The following is a 24,099-nucleotide window of genomic DNA, read 5'->3' as shown; positions in this document are numbered from 1 at the left end:
TATTAAGGATGCAAGTCAGGATTGTAAACGTTGTGGAGAATGTAGCAGAAGCGGTGAATGATAGTGTACAAAATACAAATGAGTTTGAAGGAAGTAGGTAAAAGTAATAATATGGATGATGAGATGCCAGTGTGGAGAGAAATAGCATGCTTACGACTCCATCACAGGATAAAACATGAGCTTCAATGACTGGAGAAACAATTGGTATGTGACACAGCAGGAGGAAAAATGAAATAAAGAGTGAATGGGAAAAGTATAAAAGTGTAAGGAACTGGGCAAAAAGAGACAGTATTGTATGGGGGATTCAATGATATGAGACGTACATAATGAGAAAGTGGAAAAGGCATGTTTCCCAGGTGCAAAGATAGAGGATGTTAGTGAAGCTGTAAGTTTACAGAAGGAGAAAGTGAAAAGATTGTTTTGGCAGGCACAAATGATTTGAAAGGTGAGAAATATGCAATGAGAGAGGATATGGAAGAGTTGTTGAAAGAAGCAAAACTGAAGAGTAAGAAAGTAAAGATTGTTAGTCTGCCTCCTTGGTATGATAGGATAGAATTGAGAAGAAGGGCATGATTGCTAATGAGTCAATGAGAAGATTGTGCAGAAGGAAACGGTTTGCAGTTTATAGATGTGCAGAGTAAATTTGATGGACCAAAGAACCTGTATATGTCTGATTGCTACACTGGCCTGGTTGGCTGAGCAATTAGCATACCTGCTCTCCAACCAACAGGTCACAGGTTCAAATTCCACTGTGGGCATGAATGTTTGAGATTGTCTTTAGGTGGGAGATGAATTTCATTGTCTGGCAAAATGTAAATGAAATTTATACAGTTACTAAGATATAATTACCTAAAATAGTATGTGATGGAGGGGAACCAGGGGTTTGAGAGTGGATCTGGTAATAGCATCAGAAGATCCATCTATAACTACAGTAGCAACTCTGCCTCTGATGGGGAAAGTGACCTTGCAGTCTTGTTCTGGCAACTTGGAGCAATGCTATTGCATAAGAAGCTACATAGAATGAATGTCATTCTATGTAAGAATGGGAAGTAATCAGGTATTGTTTGAGAGAGGTACTATTAGACTACATCCCCAGGGTCAGGAGGATAAACCAAGTGGGGATTAAGTAGATGAGTAGCAATATGAAGCAGTAGCTGTGAAAAAAATAGAACATCATAGAAGGAAATGAAGAAAAATGTGATCAGCATGCTCATGAGCAATATACAGCACAAGAAAGAAGGGTAACAAGTATGGTAAGGAATGCTAAGTCATATTTCGAAAGAAATTAGCTAATCAGGCCAAAGTAAATCCATTAGTTTTTTCATTACGTTATCGAGTAAGAAAAAGAATGATTATGGAAAGATAACTTGATAACTGCTGATCATAGGAAAGTGACAGAAGCAGAAATAGTAGTTACTAAGTGATCATTCTTTTTCCTTTCCTTTCCTTCCAAACAACACAAATTCATACAATTCACAATTGAGAATGAAAAGCAGAACACACTTCCATTTCTAAATACACTTGTCACACGTCTTCCTTTTGGCAGTCTTTCCTTCACTGTTTACTGGAAACTGACACGTACTGGCCAATATATACACAAAAACTCCTACCACCACCCAACACAAAAACTAGAGGTGATTAATAAATGAAAAAGCAGTGCTTTGAGGATTTGCTGCAATGAACAAGCACTTAAAGATGAATTACAAGTTATCAGCAATACCTTCCTAAAAATAAATTAAAGATACCAAAAAATTATATACTTGATTTAATCCTTTGACCACATCCAAGTGTAAGCAAACAAGTTTGAGCCTGAACTATTTTCAGGACTGGGGCAACTCGTATATAGAAGCTTATGACTTCACATCACTTGCCTTAGTATCCCATAATGCAAAGCACATATCCTTACAGGTATGTATGATGCAGTATAGGAAGGGGCATTACCCAGACCGGTTTCGACCTTCATTGAGATCTCATCAGTGAGAGCCAGACCCAGAGGTGATAACAAGGTTGAAGTAATGCAGAAGTCATTTTTTCATATTCTTGGTATCTTTAATTTATAGTATAACCAAGTAGAAAAACTTCCAGCAACTCTCTCTAATCCAGAGTAATTTAATAATAAGGTGTGACACCTTTTGGCAACTTGTATATGAAAATATGACTTCTGCATTACTTCAACCTTGTATCACCTCGATTTGGATGGATGGGATCAATCGACCGTGAGATGCGGTGATTGATTCATTCAATCCAATACCCTTGGAGGGTAATGGATGGCAATGCTGTAGCTAATGAAGTTCTAACTGAGGCTCGGCTATTGCTGTTACCCTCCTGCCATGATCAGAGCTTTAATTGCTCATTAACACCTTATCCATACACTGTCCTCTACAGATAACGGGGAATATGAAAAGCATTCTTGCTTCGCCCCTTTAAGCCAGTCCTTATAAGGACTTGTATCACCTCTGGGTCTGGCTCACTGATGAGACCTCAATAAAGGTTGAAACCGGTCTGGGTAGTGACCCTTCCCATAATGCACAGCATTATACATGCCCGTAAGGATATGTGCTTTGCATTATGGGATACTAAGGCAAGTGATTTGAAGTCATAAGCTTATATATACGAGTTGCTCCAGTCCTGAAAATAGTTCAGGTGCAAACTTGTTTGCTTACACATGGATAAAGGATTAAACCAAGTATATAATTTCTTGGTATCTTTAATTTATAGTTATAACCAAGTGGAAAAACTTCCAGCAACCTTCCTAAAAAAAAAAAAAAAAAATGGGTACAGCCAAAATACTATTAACAGAATTCTGTACAAGACCTCACTTAAAACAAAAATAAACAAGACTACAATAAAACTGTAACCATTCCATACATTGAAGGAATATCAGACAAAATAAACAGAATACTACAAAAATACAACTTTAAAGCCACCTTTAAACCTCCTGCAAAATTAAAGAACTTATTCAATTCGTCCAAGGATCCTCTCCCTCCGCTGGCCCACCCTGGAGTATACCGTATTCATTGCACTTATAATTTTCCCTATATAGGGGAAACAGGATGCACAATTCCTATCGGAAAAAAAGGAACATAACCGGCACATTAAATATAATAACTATGGTCAAACTGGTCTTTCTGATCATGTCCTTGAACACCTTACATGGAATTGACTGGAAAAGCACCAGTTGTTTACATCACACCGAAACATGGTATGAACGTATTTAAGGAAGCCCGTGAGATTCTTATCAATCACCCTAATCTTACACAATAATGAACTAAAAATCCCAAGCATATGGAAGGCACATGTTCTACCCACTTAACCTTTCTCCCTAAGAGTTAATTATAAATAGGACCATAGGTAATCCAGGATCCTAAATCTAATATAACAATTGTCATGTTAAATTAGGACATAATTTTTAGCGTAACAAAAATTATGTCCTAATTTATCTGTCTATCAGATAGATAAATGATCTAAATTTCATCTAAACTATCTAGATGAAAGAATGTTTCTCTGATGTTGTCTTAAATAGAATATAGCTTTGATGTAGTTGATTTATTTTATTTATTTATTGTAATTTTATTTTATTTTCATTAGAAGTCAGGCCAGTGGAATAATCATTGATCAAATCATTGTCTCTTCAGCATACTATGTGAAATGTAATTTAGCTTGTCTTTGTATGTATATGTGTATACTTCAGACCTTAATATGAAGGTCGAAACGTCGGGAAATTGAAATAATTATTTATAACACAGTTGTAGAGTCCATAATTTGTGTAAAACGAATACTAAGTGATCACTTTGCGAGAGTATATCATGGTGGTGACTTTGCAGTTATTGATATGACAGAGACTGATGGGAGAATTGAGGTAGATGAACTGGAGGCACTCAGTATATCGAAAATTATCAATGTGAATGCAGTAGTGGGACTGGTTGGTATATCAGTCTGTGTGCAACAAGAATGTGCAAAAGAATTGGCAGTGCTTGTGACGAAGTTCTTTAATCTAAATCTCAGGGCTACTGCAAGCAGGTGTGCAAGTTGTGTGTTGCACAAAGGCACCATAAAAGGGGAACACAGAGTTAAGATTAATTTTAAATTAAATTAATATTAATTAATTTTAAAAAATCATTTCTCCATTCCACACACCATCTTCATGTGTTTGCTTGTATCAGATTTCACTTCTTCCAAAACAAGTGCTTTATATAAGTTCAGAGAAACCATATGTATCGTACAATTTGAAACTATCAGTGCTGCTGACCTCTTCCGGTGAGCATATTGTTGCAGTTCTGGTAAGCTCAATCTAACAAGTACGAGCTGAGCAGCCAAGTCTTTTTCTATACAGATACAAATCAACACCCTTCCGTCTTTTTATTAGTTCTCTAAGATAAAGCTTTTTATTCAACTGAATATGGTATTTGATTATTGAAATAGTGGAACGTTTGTGGTAACGGCTGCAATGGCTGTGTGAAGGATTTCATTACTGTACATATGTGTTGATCGTGATCGGAGCTCTCTGCTGTTGTGGTATTTGTAAAAGTATACTCTGATTTTCAAGAATGGTAAGTAAAAAAAATATACAAGATTTTTTCGTTTTGCTAAATTTATTTTAACATTTACATTTGTTAAAAAACTATGTATATTTTTATCAAGGGTGATGCCAAAAAATGGTTGCACAAAAGTGCCCTATGTGTCAGTGATGATGGTACTGCTAAGTCTCAACTCTGGCAAGGTTCCATGGGAGTGGAAAGAGAGTAAGATAGTTCCATTACATTATGGTGGCTCCAAGACAGAAGTAACAAATTACAGATCGATTGGTATCTTGGGAGTGGTGGTGGTTAAAGGTAAAATTCAGGAACAGGTAGATAGGAATATGATACTCTATAGGGGCAGCATGGCTTTGTAAAAGGTAAGTCTTGTATTAGTAATTCATTCCCATTTTATAATATGGTGACAACAGAATTGGATAAGGGAAATGGCTATATCATGCCTGCTGGACTTTACAAAGGCATTTGACAGAATACTGCATGGGAAAACTATTACATAAGTTTTAGCAAATGGGAAGGAATGGATATGAGGCTGGTGGCATGGATAGGAGAATAGCTGATAGATATCATAGGTGTATGGTGGAGTGGAATCAAGATGAATGAGGGTGACTAGTGGAGAGTCCCAGAGCTCTCTATACTAGGGCCACTACTCTTAAATTTGTATGTTAATAATATAGCAGAAGATTTCAGGATGGATATTCAGTTGTTTGCTGATGATGCAAAACTGGTTGATAAAGGTGATGTAGATATCCTGCAGGATGATTTAAATAAATTGGCAGTCTGGGCAATGGATTTAATGCTATGAAATGTAAGGTATACACTTCAGGATGAACAGATAACATACTTTGTATCATATTGATGGTACTGGATTATAGGAAATTGATGAGGCTAGGGAACTGGGGGGTGATGGTAGATAGAGATTTGAAATTCAGAGGACACATTTCAAGAGTTGACAAGAATAGCTAAGAGGATTACTTGGATGTAGAAGAATACATTGACAAGAAAATATAGGAAGGTTGTTATCCCTCTTTTTAAGGCTATACTTTGGCCACATGTGCACAGATTTTGTCACCTGGGTTTCTTGGAGATCAGGAAGTGGAGTGGATTCAGAGACAAGTGATTGAGCTAATGGTAGTTCTGTGGCATGCTCCCTATGACGATAGATTGAAGATGTATATTTTGAGAGATTAGCTGACAGGCAGAGAAGAGGGGGAATATGATAGAAACTTATAAGTTACTAAAGTGATTTTATAAGCTTGACAGAAAAGATAATTTTCAATACATGAGGAATAGGAGAGAATAAGAGGGTTATACTACGAAGTTGTCTAAGAGTGTGTGGTTAGTAAGGGTGCAGTCTAGGCTCTTTACTTGAAGAGTGGTGAAGGAGAGGAATGTATTTCTGGAAGTGGTTGGGAGTACCCCAACAGTGAATAAGTTTAAGGAGAGGTATGATACGTATTGTGTAAATAATGGGTTATATGGGTCTCTCACAAGTCTTTCGACTCCATGGACATCCCTATATTAATAATAAATTTAAAATTTGTGGGTTACAAAAATTGGTTGATAAAAAGCAGAAAAAAGATATTACACACACAGTTTCTGGTGTAATTTTTTTTTGATGCCAGTATTATCTGTCCAAAGATCTGTAAAGTAATCCAAGAATTCTTTTACATTTATTTCATAATTTATATTTGCAGTTTTTTTTTATATCTGCATTCATGTGTTTTAGTATTTCATACTCATTGGGTCTTATTTTGTATATGTCATTTTCTAGATATGATACAAATTTTTCCCAGCTTTTTCTGTGTCTCTTTCTGGTTTCTCTTTTTGGCTATTGCTTGTCTTTTTTTTATATTCAATTTCATCTTCTTGTTTTTTGCTACTTAACCATCTTTTAAAAGCCAGCTTTTTATTTTCAATTATTATTTTTATTTCATTGTCCCATATATGTAATTCTTTATTTTTATGATAGTTTCTGTGTGTTCCTAGACTTTCATATGCTGCTGATGCAATAATTTCTTTTATATTATTCCATTCTTTCTTGATGTCTTCATTTTCTTGTATTTTTTCTAAGTTTTTAATCCTCTGTTGATATAAATTTCTTATACTTGAGTAATTTAGTAGTCTCACTTTGTAATTAGATTTTGTTTCTCTAGTTTGTTTATTTATTTATTTGTAACCAGTTTGGTGGAAACCTTAGTTTTGCCTGCACTAAATAGTGATCTGTGTAGATTTCTAGCCCTCTTCTGACTTTAATCTAGGAAGAGGTTTGCTGCTTTTTCATTTGCTATAAAGTAGTCTGTTATTGATTTTTTTCCTCTTGCAGACCATGTATATTCATATATGTTTTTATATTTGTAAAATGTATTCATTATTTTAAATTATTATATATTATATAATCAATGAGTCGCTTTCCATTTTTGTTTACTGTTGGTTCTCCGAAATTTTGTATATTATTGTTAATTTTTTTTCATTCTTATTCTGGCATCAAGATCTCTGGCTATAATTATATGGTCTGTTTTATTTAATTTCAGGGGCATATGCTCCAACAACTGTTAAATTTTCTTTATTTAATTTTAATCACACTTCTAATATTCTTTCATTCTAGTATGTATAATGAGTTATTTTTGTTTTAATTGATTTATGGATCCAAATCATTACATCAGCTTTTGCATGTATTTGTTTGTCCACTCCACTATATGTGATATTGTAATTAGCTGTTTCTTTTGTTCCTTTAAGTTTCTTTTTTATTTCTGTAGGAACTGTAATTTCTATATTTTCATCATTAAAAATTTTATCTAATTCTTTTTCTTTATGTACTATGCTTCTAATGTTCTATGTAGCATATACCATCACATTTTTCTTTTTTCAAAGTTTCTTAACCTTTTCCAGTTTGCAGTGTTTTTCCATGTTTTCTGTCCTGTTTGGATTTTGTTGAGACTTGAAAGTAACATGTCTTTCCCTATGTCAAGTGACTAACATACTAGTCACTGATGATAGGTATACTAGTGGTGGGGCTTCCACCTTAAGACAACTAGGCTTGCCCTTTTTTAGTAGATAGTGGAAACTACAGTTTGAGAGGAAAGAGTACTCTTTAATAGCACTGGGGAAGGAGTAAGAAGTAAGAGAGAGTAGAGGAAAGAAGTGTAGAAGACCAGTCTACAGATATGATATACCAGGTATATATTGTAGGAAGTAAGATCAGGTCTAGCTCCGGTATCTCGGGTCTGCCATGCCCATACTTGCCAATGTGAGCCCCTGAGGGGAAAAAAAAATATATATATATATATATATATATATATATATATATATATATATATATATATATATTGTGGAATACAATACCATCTTGGTATACACTTGCTTTCCTGCATTCATTGTTTATTTTAATTTTCATCTGTTGTATCTTTCTTTGATTATGTTTTATGTCTCTATGCTTTTATAGTTTTTTAACTCATATTATAAGCATGCTTCTGACAGAAGGTACCTGTTGGTAAATTAAACTAGGAGATTTTTAGTGAAATAAAGTAATTTGTGTTACTTCATGTCATGTCATTATACCAGAAATTCACTTAATGTCTTCAGAGCCACTCAAATTTAAAACTTGCTTTGAAATTGAAACTGTTTAGAATAAAAATAATTCCATTCACACCACATAAACAAATCGACAGTTGAGGCATTTGGTAAAAGCAGTCATTAAAATAGTATTGAGAGAGAGCTGTTCTATCATTTGATGACTTGCCTGGTGTTGCCTACTTAAGACATGATCCTAGAGAATACATAAATAAAAATAATATGCAATGTTTTGCTCCTGAATGCTAATGACTTGCCCTGATTGGCCTTCATAATGCTAATCTTAGTTTAAGGTGGTTAGTCTTATGTTATGCCTAAATATATATTTTGTATATAAACTGCATGTGTTCTTCTGGTCAGTTTGCCTAGTTGTGGAATGAATACCCCAAGTTTCTGGGAGGAAAAATCCTGCTCTCTCCATATGAAACTGGCTAACTCAACTTCAAGTGAAAAGCCTAGATAAAGTGCTTTGTCCTAGACAGGATTTGAATCTAGGTCTTTCCAATCAAATAGCTTTATCAAAACTGACTGAGCTATGGGAGCTGTAATGTAATACATACAAATGTTGAAGTCATTACTGGCCTTGCCTACATGTCTGTTTAGTTGAAAACTTAAAAACTAACTGAAAAGTATGAAATATTTGATAGCTGCTATACTTATATATGTATTATTTCTGAAAATTTTCATGTTACACTTTATGCACATTTTTTATGGTTGGTGGGGAAGAGTGTACTTTATGCACGCATCATTATAGATAATAGCACACCCAGTGTTGTACTTCTTTATTAAAATCTTCATTCTAATTTTATTGTTAAAAATCTTTATTCTAATTTAGTCAGTTTTTAAAATTTTTAGCTGAAATATACACAACAGGTTTACATTTGGTAACTGGATTGCTTTTGTCCATAATTTGACAGATGCACGGGATATTTCACAGTATGTTAGAGATGATTATTCACAACTTAGCTCAGAGGCAGATATAAAAAGAAAGATCAGTGTTAAGTATTTCTCTCAGTAACTTTGGGAATCCCCATTGAGTTGTTGCTGTTTGCTATCTTTGGCTTTCCAGCCAAAGCAAGTGTATTCTTCATGCAGAAAGGCTTAGGTGTCGTTCATTATCCATAATAACACTTAACAGTATAAGGGACGCCACAAGAACAAACATTTATTAAACTCACTAATATTTCACTGGTTTTCTATCCAGTATCATCAGAGTTCAATAAGTGTATTTTTTTATTTTTTTCTCTTCATGTTAGTTATAATGTTAAGCTTTATTATGGGCAAGTGTATTCTGTCTCTTAATTGTGTTTATTCTCCTTGCTGGTTTTTGCCTGTTTTGAGAAACAAAAAAAAAAAAAAAAGGTGTTTCTGAGAGGAAAAAACCTAACTCTCTCCTTATTAGACTATGTAATTCACTTTCAATTAAAAAGCTCTAATAAAGGTTCTTCACATCCAAGATTGGATTCAAATGTAGGTCTTTCCTGCCAGAGTGTATTGTTGATTCTGATCAAGTTTTGGAAACTCTCAGTTGTTAGGGAAAGATTCTTTAACAGTCACCAGTTAAGCAGAATATATCAATTATGTTAGAATTCTGGGATAATTAAATATCAAATAAACGAGTCTGTTGTAATAGTACATGATTTAGGGGGGAAAATTATATTTGCAGTTGTGGTACACTATTTAGGAGGAATTCATTACTGTCATTACTGGATGGCTGTATATAGACAAATTTTATATTGCGATGAATTGGACTGCATGGTACTTCCAGTGCTTCTACTGAACATTTACAGATTCTTGATTGTTTCACATATTACCAATGTTATCCTGGTTCTAGTCCTTACTACACATACCAGCCACTGAATAGAAATTTTTATTTAATACTGTGTTGGACCTCCTTTAGCCTGAATTACAGCATGTATGCAGTTTGGCATAGATTCCACAGTGTTGGATTGCATCTATGTCTACACGATACCTGGCATTCACCAGACAGTCCTTGAAATGGCTCAGATTTGACGTAAGAGGACTTTGCTCCTGAATCTGTTTTTCTAACATGTCACATACATTCATCATTCTCTGTGATTCAGAATCCGGCTTTGTGGTGGGTAAGGAAGATGGTGGAAGTCGCTGTAACCACTGCTGAACAATTCTTACATGATGGACAGTAGCATTGTCATCCATGCAACAACTGTTACTTGCTGAATAAAACAACATTGCAGGATTGACTTGATCGGCAACAATGTTTAGATATTCCATGGATCACACCCAACCTTCCATCAAATCAGAGCATCCGTTTCGTACTCTCGGATCACCACCACTAGAACCTTGAGTTGTGTTTTCAAGGCAAGATGGATTCATTGCTTCTTGGGGATCCTGCCAAACTCTACCCCACTGTTGAGAGTTTATTTTTCACTTGGTTAATCCTTTATTCAAGTGTGAGCAAACAAAGTTTGCGCCTGAAAGTATCTTCAGGACTGGGGCAAGGTAGTACAACACCAGGCAACTCGTTGCAAAGGTGGAGAAAGATCTCATCACTCCTATCTCAGTATCTCCCATAATGCAAGGCACATCTCCTTGTGGATATGTGTAATGCTATGCATTAAGGCAAGGGCCACTACTCATACCGGTTTCGACCTTTATTGAGGTCTCGTCAGTGGGAGCCAGGCCCAGTAGTGCAGATACCAAGGCAGAAGCAATGAGAGGTCATCCCAACCTTTAGGAGTTGCCAAAGGGTGTACAACTTTATTATTAAATTACTCCAGATTCAGAGAAAGATGTTGATAGTTTAGAGAGTTTATTTTTCACTTGGTTAGACTATAATAAGTTTAGTTTAATCCTTTATCCAAGTGTGAGCAAACAAAGTTTGCACCTGAAAGTATCTTCAGGACTGGGGTAAGGTAGTACAACACCAGGCAACTCATTGCAAAGGTGGAGAAAGTTCTCATCACTCCTATCTCAGTATCTCCCATAATGCCAGGCACATCTCCTTGCGGGTATGTGTAATACTATGCATTAAGGCAAGGGCCACTACTCATACCGGTTTCGACCTTTATTGAGGTCTCGTCAGTGGGAGTAGCCAGGCCCAGTAGTGGAGACACCAAGGCAGAAGCAATGAGAAGTCATCCCAACCGGTGTTGTACCTTACCTGAGTCCTGAAGATACTTTCAGGCACAAACTTTGTTTGCTCACACTTGGATAAAGGTTTAAACTAAACTTATTATAGTCTAACCAAGTGAAAAATAAACTCTCAACATCTTTCTCTGAATCCGGAGTAATTTAATAATAAAGTTGTACACCCTTTGGCAACTCGTAAAGGTTGGGATGACCTCTCATTGCTTCTGCCTTGGTGTCTCTACTACTGGGCCTGGCTCCCACTAACGAGACCTCAATAAAGGTCAAAACCGGTATGGGTAGTGGCCCTTGCCTTAATGCATTATACATATCTGCAAGGAGATGTGCCTTGCATTATGGGAGATACTGAGATAGGAGTGATGAGAGCTTTCTCCGCCTTTGCAACGAGTTGCCTGGTGTTGTTACTACCTTACCCCAGTCCTGAAGATACTTTCAAGCACACACTTTGTTTGCTCACACTTAAATCTCTACCCCACTCTTGGTACAGAACGAGGTGTACCATCAGTCGTCAGACCACATAACTTTTTTCGAGTCTTTCAGTGTCCAGTCCTAACACCACAGTACACAAACTTTCCCATTCTTCACAGAAATCATTAGTTTCTGTATATGCATGCTACTGCCAATACCAATTCTCTTCAATTCCCTGGACATAGTTCGGTGTGATATGAGTCGGCAAACGACCTTCATTAAATCTTCTTTCTTCTTCTGTTGCATCAATCTTATAACTGGTAGCTCAGCAGCATTTCCTTCCATTCTTCTCTTCTGTTTGCTTTCCTCTTTATTTCATAGTATATTTTTAGTCCAGTGCTTTGTTTTATTTGATCAAAGTATCTTTTCCTTGTCTTCCTCTTTTTCCTTTGATTTTGCCTTCCATTATTCTTATCATCAGACTTTCATGTCGTAAGATATGTCCAATCCATCTGTCTCTTCTTGTTATTAATGTCTTTATCAGTGTTCTGGGTTCATTTACTTCATTAAGCACTTCATTTGATTTTTTGTCTGCCCATTTTATCTTTTGCATTCGTCTTCAACACCACATTTCAAATGCCTCCAGTTTTCTAATATCTCCTGTTCCCATTGTCCATGTTTCGCTGCCATAAAGTGGTATACTCCATACATAAGTTTTTAAGTTTTTTTCCTTAGTTGTAGAATTAAGTTGCCTTTTAATACCTTTTCCATTTTATTGAATTGGTTTTTTGCTATGCTTATTCTTATCTTTATGTCTTCTTTTGATCTTCCTTCCTCATTTATTGTACTCCCTAGGTATTTGTAATTCTTTACTTGTTTTATCTCTTTCCCATTTAATTTAATTTTCTTTATGATCTTTGGTTTCTTGCTTGCCAGTAGGATTTTGGTTTTTTCAACATTTATTTTCATGTGGTATTTGTTAAATATTTCATCTGTAGTTTTGATTAACTTTTTTAATCTTCCTCTGCTGTTTGCTATGAATGCAATATCATCTGCAAATCTGAGACAAAATATCTCCTCTTCACCAATCTTTATGCCGCTGCTTGTCCTTTCTTTAACTTCTCTGATGGCATTTTCAATATATATGTTGAAGAGGTGATAATATGTACCCTTGTCTTATCTAATATGTACGGTTTCTTCCTTATTATTTGTTCTTACATATCCCATTTGTCTTACATATATATGTTTGATTACGCTTCTATCATTATTGTCAGTGTGACTTTTCTTCATAATATTCCACATCATCTTCCAATTAACTTTGTCAAATGCTTTTTCTAAATCCATGAAGTATATATATGTTTTTTGGTTAATCTCCATTCTTCTTTTGATTATAGTTCTCAGGCTTAGTATTGCTTCTCTTGTTTCCTTTCCTTTCCTGAATCCATATCGGTCTTCCTCTAGTTCTGAATCTATTCTTTTATATATATTCGGTTTTGTATTGTTTTTAATAGGGTAATTGGTATTATCAGGGATTTTGTGAAGTCTTCTGGGAGATCTCCATTTTCATATATTTTAGCTATTAGTTCAAATATGTCATTTTTTGTTTCCTCATCCAGATTTTGAAGGGCTTCACTTGGGATGTTATCATTTTTTTCCAACAGTATTATCCTCCTTTCCTTCTATGATTGCGTTCCAATCTCCCATTATTATTGTGTTGTTTCTTTGTTTGAATGTGTTCCATATATCTTCAATTTTCTCATACATTTCAGCCATTTCTTCATCTTTGTGTCCAGTTGTAGGCATATAGACCATTATAATGTTCAGGATGCTAATTGCCATGATTCTGTCACTGTGTTTGATTGTTGTGGTTACTTTTTTGCCTAAGTATTTCTTGAGTATTATTGCTACCCCTGTTTTTCCTGAGAATATTATATTATCCTGTAGTTGTCACTCCAGAAATCACCTTGATCTTGCTGTCTTGTTTCACATATTCCCAGTATGTCTATATTAAGCCTCTTCATTTTTAATGTTTTTCAAGTTTTCCTATTTCCAATAGAATTTTCACATTCCATGTTCCTATGTTTGTATAATTTTTCTGCTTCTTTCTGTCTGTATCAGGGTTTCGCTGGTTTACGACCTGAGAAGCCTGATTTCTTCCCCTGGCGGGCATGACTCCTCATGGAGGCTCCATCGCCAATCTCATTTTGATTGTTTCTAGTTTTCATGCTGCTTTTTCTAGGTATATTAATGTGGTAGTTTCCCCTTGCTTTCCACATCACAGTGTTACAACCCTTAGTCCTATAAATTGGTCTGGCTTGTAAGTTTCTGGTTATGAGCCTTTCTAACATCAATTGTCCTCAGCCTCAGGCCAGTATTGGTAGTTGCTGCCCACTACCAGGGTTTGTATTGGATGTTTCCCTCTCCTAGGTATCTCTCTTAGTCTGGCTCCTACCCCACGAAGACCTGTCCAGCTTGGGTGGCCCTTCTGGTTTTATTTCTACTGCTGGCATAGCTCTCAGGATTGTCGAAGCACGCAACCCCCACCACCACATCAAGGTGGAGATACCTCCGGGGGGGGGGGGTATACCTTCAATTTAATTCATTAAATGTTGTGGTCGATTGCTGCACAAAGGAAGTTTTGTTTGTCCATACAACCCTTCTCAGATGATGGCAATCTTGCTCCAAGCAGACTCTTATAGGATCACAGTTATGCATCTTAGACAAGCAAAGTGGGTTATTTTCCCACTGATTACATGCCAAGGATATCTCACCTTTTGAGAAACCAGTGGACTCTGCTGTTTTCAAAATCATGGCTAAAATATTAATCAATCTGAAAATACCAAACCAGCTCTTACTCTTACAGTCTATTCAAGAAATATACTGCTCAAAACAATTGTTTGTCCATACAACCCTTCTCAGATGATGGCAATCTTGCTCCAAGCAGACTCTTATAGGATCACAGTTATGCATCTTAGACAAGCAAAGTGGGTTATTTTCCCACTGATTACATGCCAAGGATATCTCACCTTTTGAGAAACCAGTGGACTCTGCTGTTTTCAAAATCATGGCTAAAATATTAATCAATCTGAAAATACCAAACCAGCTCTTACTCTTACAGTCTATTCAAGAAATATACTGCTCAAAACAATTAGGGGATATTTTGGTTTTCTTGTAAATTATAAAGTTATAAAAATAATTTACAAATGAAACACATAATGATTGTAATGAGAATGTAATAAATATTGATTGCTGAAACAATATCTCATCAATTCTGTCCTATCCATAAGTAAGAAATATTTATTCATGTATGAAGTACCCAATAGTTATAATTATTTGCAGAAATTTATAATTGTTATTATTATTATTTGACACCTCCAGAGAGTCCAAGGACTCAAGGGAGGGCACCTGCTATACAACTCTGTTTCCAACACTCAATCCACCAACTGACTGCATCCACACTAACGCCATCTACCGCCGACCACCACCACTGGTATTTCCACAGACAATCACAAACATCCATGCCCATGGCGGGATTCGAACCCGTAGCCTTTTGGCTGGAGAGCGGATACGCTAACCACTCAGCCAGCCAGGCTGGCAAAAAGCCTAATGCTCTACCAACTGAGCCATCCAGGCCTAATGAGGCAGGATGGTGTCAGCTGTACTAATATACTTTTGTGGAATAACTAAACTTCAAGAAGTAACCGCTTGACTAATCCTGCTTCAATTATATCCCCTAATTGTTTTGAGCAGTGTGTGTATATACAGGTAACAAAATAGCAGTCAAATTAGTACAAAGAGCAGAATGGAAAGATATATCACCTCAACCTTTTAATACATATATAAATAAAAGTATAACAATCTGGAAACAGCATAACCTATTTGGTATACAAATAAACTCACAAATGAAGATAAATACACTATTATTTGCAGTTGATCAAATTGTACTAGCTACGTGCTTTGGCTTACACTAGTAGTCGCCGATACGTTTATAGTTATACTATATTCGGCATGAAACTCTTTAATTCTGATCTTTGAGTTTCTTATTCGGTTTTAAAACAGTGTGGGATTTAACATCCCCTTAATTTAAATAATGTTTTACATCGCCGAAATGAAGCCAATTGGCTCTTTATTTTAAATAATTTATCGGTGTGCCTTGTTGACAACTCGTATAGCAGAGTATATAAGTTCTTTTCGCTATACCCTTAGTATTATACTTTGGTCTAGCTACTCACTGATGAGATCTCAATAAAGATCGAAACCGGTCTGGGTAGTGACCTCCCACCATAATGTATAACATCATACATCTCCTAGGAGATGAGTTTTACATTATGGAAAATACTAAGAATAGCGATCAGAACTTTCTCTACCTTTGCAACGAGTTGCCCTAGTTTGTACTACGTGCTTTAGCTTACGCTAGTAGTCGCCGATACATTTATAGTTATACTATGTTCGGCATGAAACTCTTTGATTCCGAACTTTGAGTTTCTTATTCGGTTTTAAAACAATGTGGGATTTAACATCCCCTTAATTTAAATAATGTTTTACATCACTGAAATTAAGCCTATTGGCTCTTTATTTTAAACAATCTACAGAAATCGGTAAAATTATTAAATGAAATTTCAGAACAATATAGTATGAGAATATCAAAAGTAAAGACAAAAATAATGGCTTAAATGAAAAAATCTAATAAGTAAAATAGTGATAAGGAATAAAATATTAAAACAATAAATATTTTCAAATAATTGGTATGTGACTTCCCATATGAAGATGAAAAAGATATAGACATTAAAATATTAAATTCTGTTAAAGTAACTGACATAATAAACTATATTTAAGCCATCCCTGGTAGAAAAACACACCAGAATTAGACTATATAATGCCCTGTCTAAACCAACTTTTATATGGAAGCGAAACATGGATCATTGTTTCACTTCCATATAAAATCAACAGAAATGAAATTTCTCAGAAAAATACCTAGATATACCAAGTGGAATCATAAAATGAAGGAATTTTATAATCCCTGAATATAAAACCAGTTAATTATTATAAAAATAAATTATAAACAAAAATGGTTAGAGCATCTGAATTGAATGGACAATAGCAGACTGCTAAAAATGCTATACAGATATAAAATAAATAAATAAATAAAAAGAAGAATTGGATGACCAAGAGGGCAATGGCATGAGAGACTGAAACAGGCTACTTTTAAAAATTTAAGGTTAAAAAGAAGATTTATTTGCTCTGAAATTTATGTTGCTACATTCAAATGCTATATGAGTAAAGACTGAATTATTCATTCATTGATTAGCATTACAGTTATTCCACATCACATTTCATTTCATTTTGAGTGACTGTTATTGAGACTGCACTTTAAAAATTCTCTCCCAGTATTTAATACATAAAGCAAAAGAGTTTTCAAGTATAGAAAGTTTATGTATATTATTTCTGGGAAAACTCCCATGTTACTCCTCATTATAAACTATTATAATTACAACTATTTTGCCTGCTTCAGTTTAGGAGTACCCCTGTTTAAATGTCATTGGCTATTTACTCATGGGTTCTTAGGGCATTATGAGTGTAGATGTACTAAAAAGTATATGTAGCTTAAGGAATAGAAAATTGCACATACCTTTTTCTGGGTGTTGTGGCTTTTCCTCTGTCTGCGATGTCGAGAACTGCAGAGTGTGTGTGTGTGGGGGGGGGGGTAGGCAGTTTGGTAGAATAAGTTAGAAAAACCCGGGTTTTTTTTCTAATATATAGAAACATATACTTTTATATAGGGTGGGGAAAAAGTGAAGGGGTTAATTTTTTAAAATAGGGAGGGGGAAGGGGAAAGCTTCCACTTTCCCAATATGTTCCGATGATGACCACGAATAGTCGAAACGGTCCACACCCCGTCAACTACCTTTCCCCTTCCCCCTCCCTATTTTAAAAAATTAACCCCTTCACTTTTTCCCCACCCTATATAAAAGTATATGTTTCTATATATTAGAAAAAAAACCCGGGATTTTCTAACTTATTCTACCAAACTGCCTACCCCCCCCCCCCCCCCCACACACACACTCTGCAGTTCTCGACATTGCAGACAGAGGAAAAGCCACAACACCCAGAAAAAGGTATGTGCAATTTTCTATTCCTTAAGCTACATATACTTTTTAGTACATCTACACTCATAATGCCCTAAGAACCCATGAGTAAATAGCCAATGACATTTAAACAGGGGTACTCCTAAACTGAAGCAGGCAAAATAGCTGTAATTATAATAGAAAGTTTATGCTTTTGAAACACCAAGAAGGGATTATCACTTAATATAAAGATATAAAGTTGGATATCTTTTTCTATAATTTGTTGCAAATTGTCTCTGAAAGTTTGTTGATATAAACTGCACTTTGCTTTTTTTTTTTTTTTTTTTTAGCTGGGCTGTTTAGTTATTGATATCATTCTTGTATTAATATGTTAAGTTATAATATGGGCATGCATGCCTTGTTATTGAGTTCAGTATATATATTAAAATCTAAAGCTGTTTTAGATAGTGAACTATCAAATACCTGTTATCAAGGAGAAAGTATCAGGTTTATATTCCATAGTATTGCAAGTTACAAAAAGTCACCTTATGTCATGACAAATATTCAACCTACATTTGAACTCCTGCAAAAGCCTGTATAACATATCCACATTCTCTGATTCTCCTGTAATATCTAATGCTGTTATAATGATAATCAGAATCCTTTTATATCTCTTTTCTACATAAAGAGGTCTAGTTGGATTGTAATGTCAGAAGACCTTGGAGATCAAGGAAATGTAAGAATTAGCAAGAAATTGGATAGGCTTCTTTCATCATATCACATTTCATTCCATACTATTTTAAAAAGAGCATTTAGAGCACTGGAAATATAAGTATTTTTATTTTGTCAGGTCTCTAGAAACATACTTTTTCCTGTAATATCTAATGCTGTTATAAAGAAATCATATATGGAAATTACAGCAATATTGGTGCTTTTAAATGGGATTGTTGAAAGTTTTTCCACTTGGTTATACTATATATTAAAGATGCCAAGAAATTGTATTCTTGATTTCACCCCTTTATCCAAGTGTAAGCAAATAAAGTTTGCATGAAGTTACTTCACGACTGGGCTACTTGTATATAGAGGCTAATGACTTTACATCAGTTGCCTTAGTATCCAATAATGCAATGCACATATCCATACGGATATGTATAATGCTATGCATTATGGGAAGGGCCATTACCCAGACCAGTTTCGACCTTTATTGACGTCTCATCAGTGAGAGCCAGACCCAGAAGCTATACCAAGGTTGAAGTAATGCAGAAATCATATTTCCATATACAAGTAGTCAAAAGTTGTCACACCTTATTATTGAAATACTCGGGATTAGAGATGTTGAAATTTTTTTCACTTGGTTATACTATAAATTACAGATGCCAAGAAATTATATTCTTGGTTTCATCCTTTATTCAAGTGTAAGCAAACAAAGTTTGTATGTGAAGTCACTTCACAACTTACTTCAACCTTGGTATCACTTCTTGGTTTGGCTCCCACTGAGTGAGCTCTGTTGGATCGTACATCCTAGCTTTGAATCCGCCATCTTGTTGGAACGTTATTCTTATTTAAATTATCCATTTTTATTTTTTATTAATTGTTGGTTGATTACTGATCCAAATATAGAGAAATTTATATTATCCTGCACCACCCTATATTCAGATTAGTCTATATAATATAGTGGAATCAATCATCAACTAACATTTGCAATCTCACTTTTCTACAGGCCGAGGTTAATATTATCATTTAAGGCTTCCACAAGGTCCGATAAACTTTATGAGCGGTGCAATGAAAGAGAATCAGGCAAACACCAAATTGAAATCAATAAAGCCAAACATTTAATGCAGGGTTATATAACATGTACATTAAGTATAACTTTGAAAACAAGATAATGCAAATCAACTTAGTTCAAGTATTCATAACAAACATGAAACATTAGGCATCAGACATCCAGCTGTCAATTCTACATTCTTCCGAATAATTAAAAATGGTTCACACAGTTCAATGTTACAGAATCTTACAGTAAATATTCTTAAAGTAGAATTCTCTAATTCTCTATTAGTCAACAAACACTTAATTCAATTATGAGGCAGTTATCATTTCAAGGGGGAAACACTTTTAAGCTCCATACTTCGGCTATTTTTAGTAGAATGCCACAGTTAATGTTAAGATATATCAGGCGGAGCTAACTCTTATTTCTTCACGCTGAAATATAAAAAAATGGACTGCTCTTACCGGGTTACATCTTTTACACATTGGATTCACTATAGACACACTTAAAACTGTAGTTAACTATCACTTTGAAGTAACACTATTCAAAAGAAATCTTCACTATAATAACTGAAATATTAAACATAGAGCTTCATAAGTCTTGACACACTCGTTTTAGGTAATCTACTTATTCCTTGTTTTCTTCTAGGCATTAAATTCAGCTTTGCACTATTCTTCCTCAAAACAGTTAGAATTCGTCGTAATTTTAGAATTTCATATAAATATTCCTAATTGTCTATTAATTTCCCAGTTCCTTCTTAATCTATTTACGGCTTTTCCAAATCCCCTTACTGCCACCTGTTACTTTACTCCTTCTGTCCTGAATGCTTCTCCCCTGTTTACTTTCGTTTTCCAATAAAATACCTTCATTCTTCCTGCCAAAATCCGGTTCTAGCCAGTTCAGCTCATATCAACTCCTTCTCCCTTCGAATACTATAACTCACGCTCCATGCATGTGCTATCTAAAATTAACTCCGTTTCCTTGACAACAGCCAATCAAATTCAATCAGAAGAATTACATAAAATTACTTTCTCTTTCAGTAATGTTAAATAAAAAATATCATAGTTCACCTAGGGTACATTAAACTTACATATATATAATTTATTACAATATTATTATAGGAATAAATTAAATAAAATGAATGACATTTTTATACAGAGTCCTTTTTATAACTATTACATTACTTAAGATTATATTATTAAATAATAACAAACAAAATTCAAGGCAATTATATGAATAACACACTATAAGCAAGAGACAAACAATAAATAATATTTACAAGTCTTGCCTTTGACATGGAGGATTATGTTGGATTCTGAAAGAAATATTAACAATTTTTATTTCTCTTCATTTAGAATCCAACAGCTCCCACTTTAATGAGACCTCAATAAAGGTAAATATGTCTGAGTAGTGGCCATTTCCATACTGCATAACATAAATGTCCGTAAAGATATGTGCATTGCATTATGGAATACTAAGGCAATTGATGTGAAGTCATTAGCCTCTGTATACAAGTAGCCCAGTCGTGCAATGACTTCACATACAAACTTTGTTTCCTTACACTTGGATAAAGGATGAAACCAAGAAAATAATTTCTTGACATCTTTAATTTATATTTTAAATGACATTATGAATCATTTTAATTAGAGAGATCCAAAACATATGAATATTCTTTATACATTTTCTGATAGGTGCCTAATCCCAATTGTGCTACAGAATATAAGAAAGGCTTTGTTATGAGGAAGTGCTGTAAAGATTCCAATGGAAAAAGAAGTAAGTTTTTATAGTTGAGCTTATATCATCAGCAGAATTGATTTATTATACATTTTATCTATCTATCTGCAATCCTATGGGGCACACTTACCACAAGCATACAATAATGATGAATGGGAATTTTGGACCATTCTTCCTGTAGGCACATAATGATATCCTGGCCTCTTGTAGGGTGGATATTCCTTGGCATCACCTGATGCTTCAGTTCATCCCACAGATGTTCAGTAGGTTGAGATCAGGGCTTTGCAGAGGCCATTCAAGTGTGGTTGCATTCATGTCCATAAACCACGCAATTACAGCAGCAGCACCAGACCGACACGGTGCATTGTCTTGCTGAAAGAGACAATGGACAGTTTCATAGAAATGCTACAAAGTTGGAATCATAACATTGTCCAGAATATTCAGATACCTTTCAGAGTTCAGTGTTCATAGGATCACAACCAGAGGTTCGAATCCGAATAAGAAAGAACAGGACCATACCATCACACACTGCAACCTCTGAATTTCATAATAGGAGTTACACACTCTGCTAAGAGATGTTCACCAGGCATTTGCCACACCCATCCATCTTCTCAGGAGAGGGTGTAGCATTATTCATCATTCCATAACACAGCTTTCCAAGCTTTCACATCTCACTGTGCATGCTCTTTACACCACTGAAGATGACACTGCATGTTGGTTTGGGTAATGTGAGGCTTTGCGGTCCTGTCATGGAAACCCATGTTGTGAGCCTTAATTCTGAATGCTTTTGTACAGATTGTTCCAGTTAACACCCAGAACTCTGTATTCAGCATGTTGCCCGCTGAATGTTTTTGTGCTGATTTGTGTTCCAGTTGATTCAACGTGTTGGCTGATGACAGGCAGTTTTTTTACATATTATCCTTCGTAGTACCCTACAGTCACACATTTGGTGAGTGTGATGGATTGTCCACTGTGGGTAGCACACTTGCACTTGACTCCCTGCACTTCCATCTCAGTATGGTATCACTGACTGTTGACCTGGGATTGTCCAATTTGTCAGCAATTAGCCAAACAGATAGGCTTGCAATGTGGCATCCTGTGACAATGTATCTTTCAAACTCCATCAGTTCCCTTCTCACAGCCCTTTCACCTGTAACTAGCTCCCAAGTTAGTTTGCATTAACTTGGGAGCTAGCTGCATACTCGTCACTCATTACATGGCACAATGCACCTTGCTCCTAGGGGTGACCATTTGACTTCTTTCCAAGCTGTGTGTGTATGTGTGTGTGTGTAGTCCTAATGATAATTACTGTATTTTCATGTTTTGAATGTCTTTGAATATTCTGTGTATATTTGCACCGCATGAAGTGCTTTATTTTAAAATGCATAATGATGCTTTTTTTAAATTAAAAAAAAAAGAATAGTTTACTCTGTGTGTGTGTGTGTACATACACACACACACACACACACTTGCTTCAGTTTAATTAACCATATATGAAACTGTTATATCTATCTCACATGGGAGAAAGCTTCTATCAAGAAATATAACAGTGGTTGAACTCTTAAATGCAATTGTCTGATAGGTTATTATTATTGTTCCAGGCAACTCCAAGAAGTCGACAGACTTATCGAGGGAGGCCCTAACATCATGTCAAGAACAACTATTCGACATTGACACAGTATCTATCATACCTTGCCTTGAACTCATTCACGGTCGTAGCCCCCAGAACAGACTCTGGAAGCTTATTCCACTCATTCACCACTCTCCAAGTAAAAAACCTAGCTCTAACTCCCTTGTCAACCACGCTCTTGCCCAGCTTCCATGCATGGCCCCTAGTCCTCCCACCACCAGTCATAATTTCAAAAATATCTTCTGGATCAATCTTATAGAAACCCTTCAGTAATTTGCATGTCTCAATCATATCACCCCTCCTTCGCCTATCGTCCAATCTCTGCAACCCACAAATCTTCAACCTATTCTCATAAGGTTCATTCCACAGACCTTCTATCATCTTGATCACTCGTCTCTGGATCCTCTCCACTTCCTCCCCATCACAAAGAAACCCTGGTGCCCATAACTGGGCACAGTAGTCAAGATGGGGTCTTATCAAGGCTCGATACAGAGGAACAACAACTTGTTTGTCTCTGCATGTTAAAGTATTTTTCAGAAGCCAAGTGATTTGATGAGCTGATTTAGTCACTTTTGCAATGTGTCCCCTAAACTTCAATTCCCTATCCACCAACACTCCCAAATCCCTGTCCTCATCAATCTCCTGGAGTACGGTTCCACCAATGCGATATACTGCTGCTATTCTTTTCACACCAGAGTGCATAACCTTACACTTTGCCACATTAAATTGAAAATCAAACAAAAACAAAACGGGATTTAACATCTCCCTCTTAAATCTTTCATTTTTTCTTGAATAATGTTTGTATATTTTAGTCTACAGTTCACATCTGAGAGCTGCTCTCAGATGTGAACTCACAGGTCTCTGTTCTTGGAACTCAGATCCAAGAACAGAGCCCTGTGGCACTCCACTAGTCACAAGCCGTCTTTTAGACTCCACTCCTGAATAAACCACTCTCTGGTATCTCTCCTTCAACCACCCTCCTATCCATCTCACCAACCCTATATCTATCCCCATCTGCTCCAGTTTACTGATTAGGGTTCTATGTGGTATCCTATCAAAAGCCTTGGCAAGGTCCAGTAGTATTACTGTAAACCCATTACCCCTATCCAGTTCAGCCATCACTGTGTTATAAAACATGAGCAAGTTACTGAGGCATGATCTACCCTTCACAAAACCATGTTGTCCCCCATACAATATCCCATTTTCATCTATCCAATCCTGTATTCTTTTCTTGACTAATTTCTCTAAGACCTTGACAAT

General features: G+C 35.6%; 1 protein-coding gene across 6 annotated transcripts in view; it reads left to right on the top strand.

Moving 5' to 3' along the window:
• The window catches only part of LOC150099548 (uncharacterized), a 569,663-nt gene that overhangs the window by 426,147 nt on the left and 119,417 nt on the right, over positions 1–24,099 (top strand). For all 6 annotated transcript variants that reach the window (XM_090403425.1, XM_090403424.1, XM_090403426.1 and 3 more), the window contains one exon: positions 21,167–21,248. In XM_090403425.1, the coding sequence (XP_090259551.1) occupies positions 21,167–21,248 (82 nt within the window). The remainder of the gene's footprint in view (positions 1–21,166; positions 21,249–24,099) is intronic.

Source organism: Typopeltis vanoorti, chromosome 14 (assembly GCF_054136105.1).
Source record: "Typopeltis vanoorti isolate ZY-2024b chromosome 14, IOZ_Tvanoo_1.0, whole genome shotgun sequence".
NCBI lineage: Eukaryota > Metazoa > Arthropoda > Arachnida > Uropygi > Thelyphonidae > Typopeltis > Typopeltis vanoorti.
The sequence above is the reverse complement of the archived record's forward strand: the minus strand, read 5'-3'. Positions and strand labels throughout refer to the sequence as shown.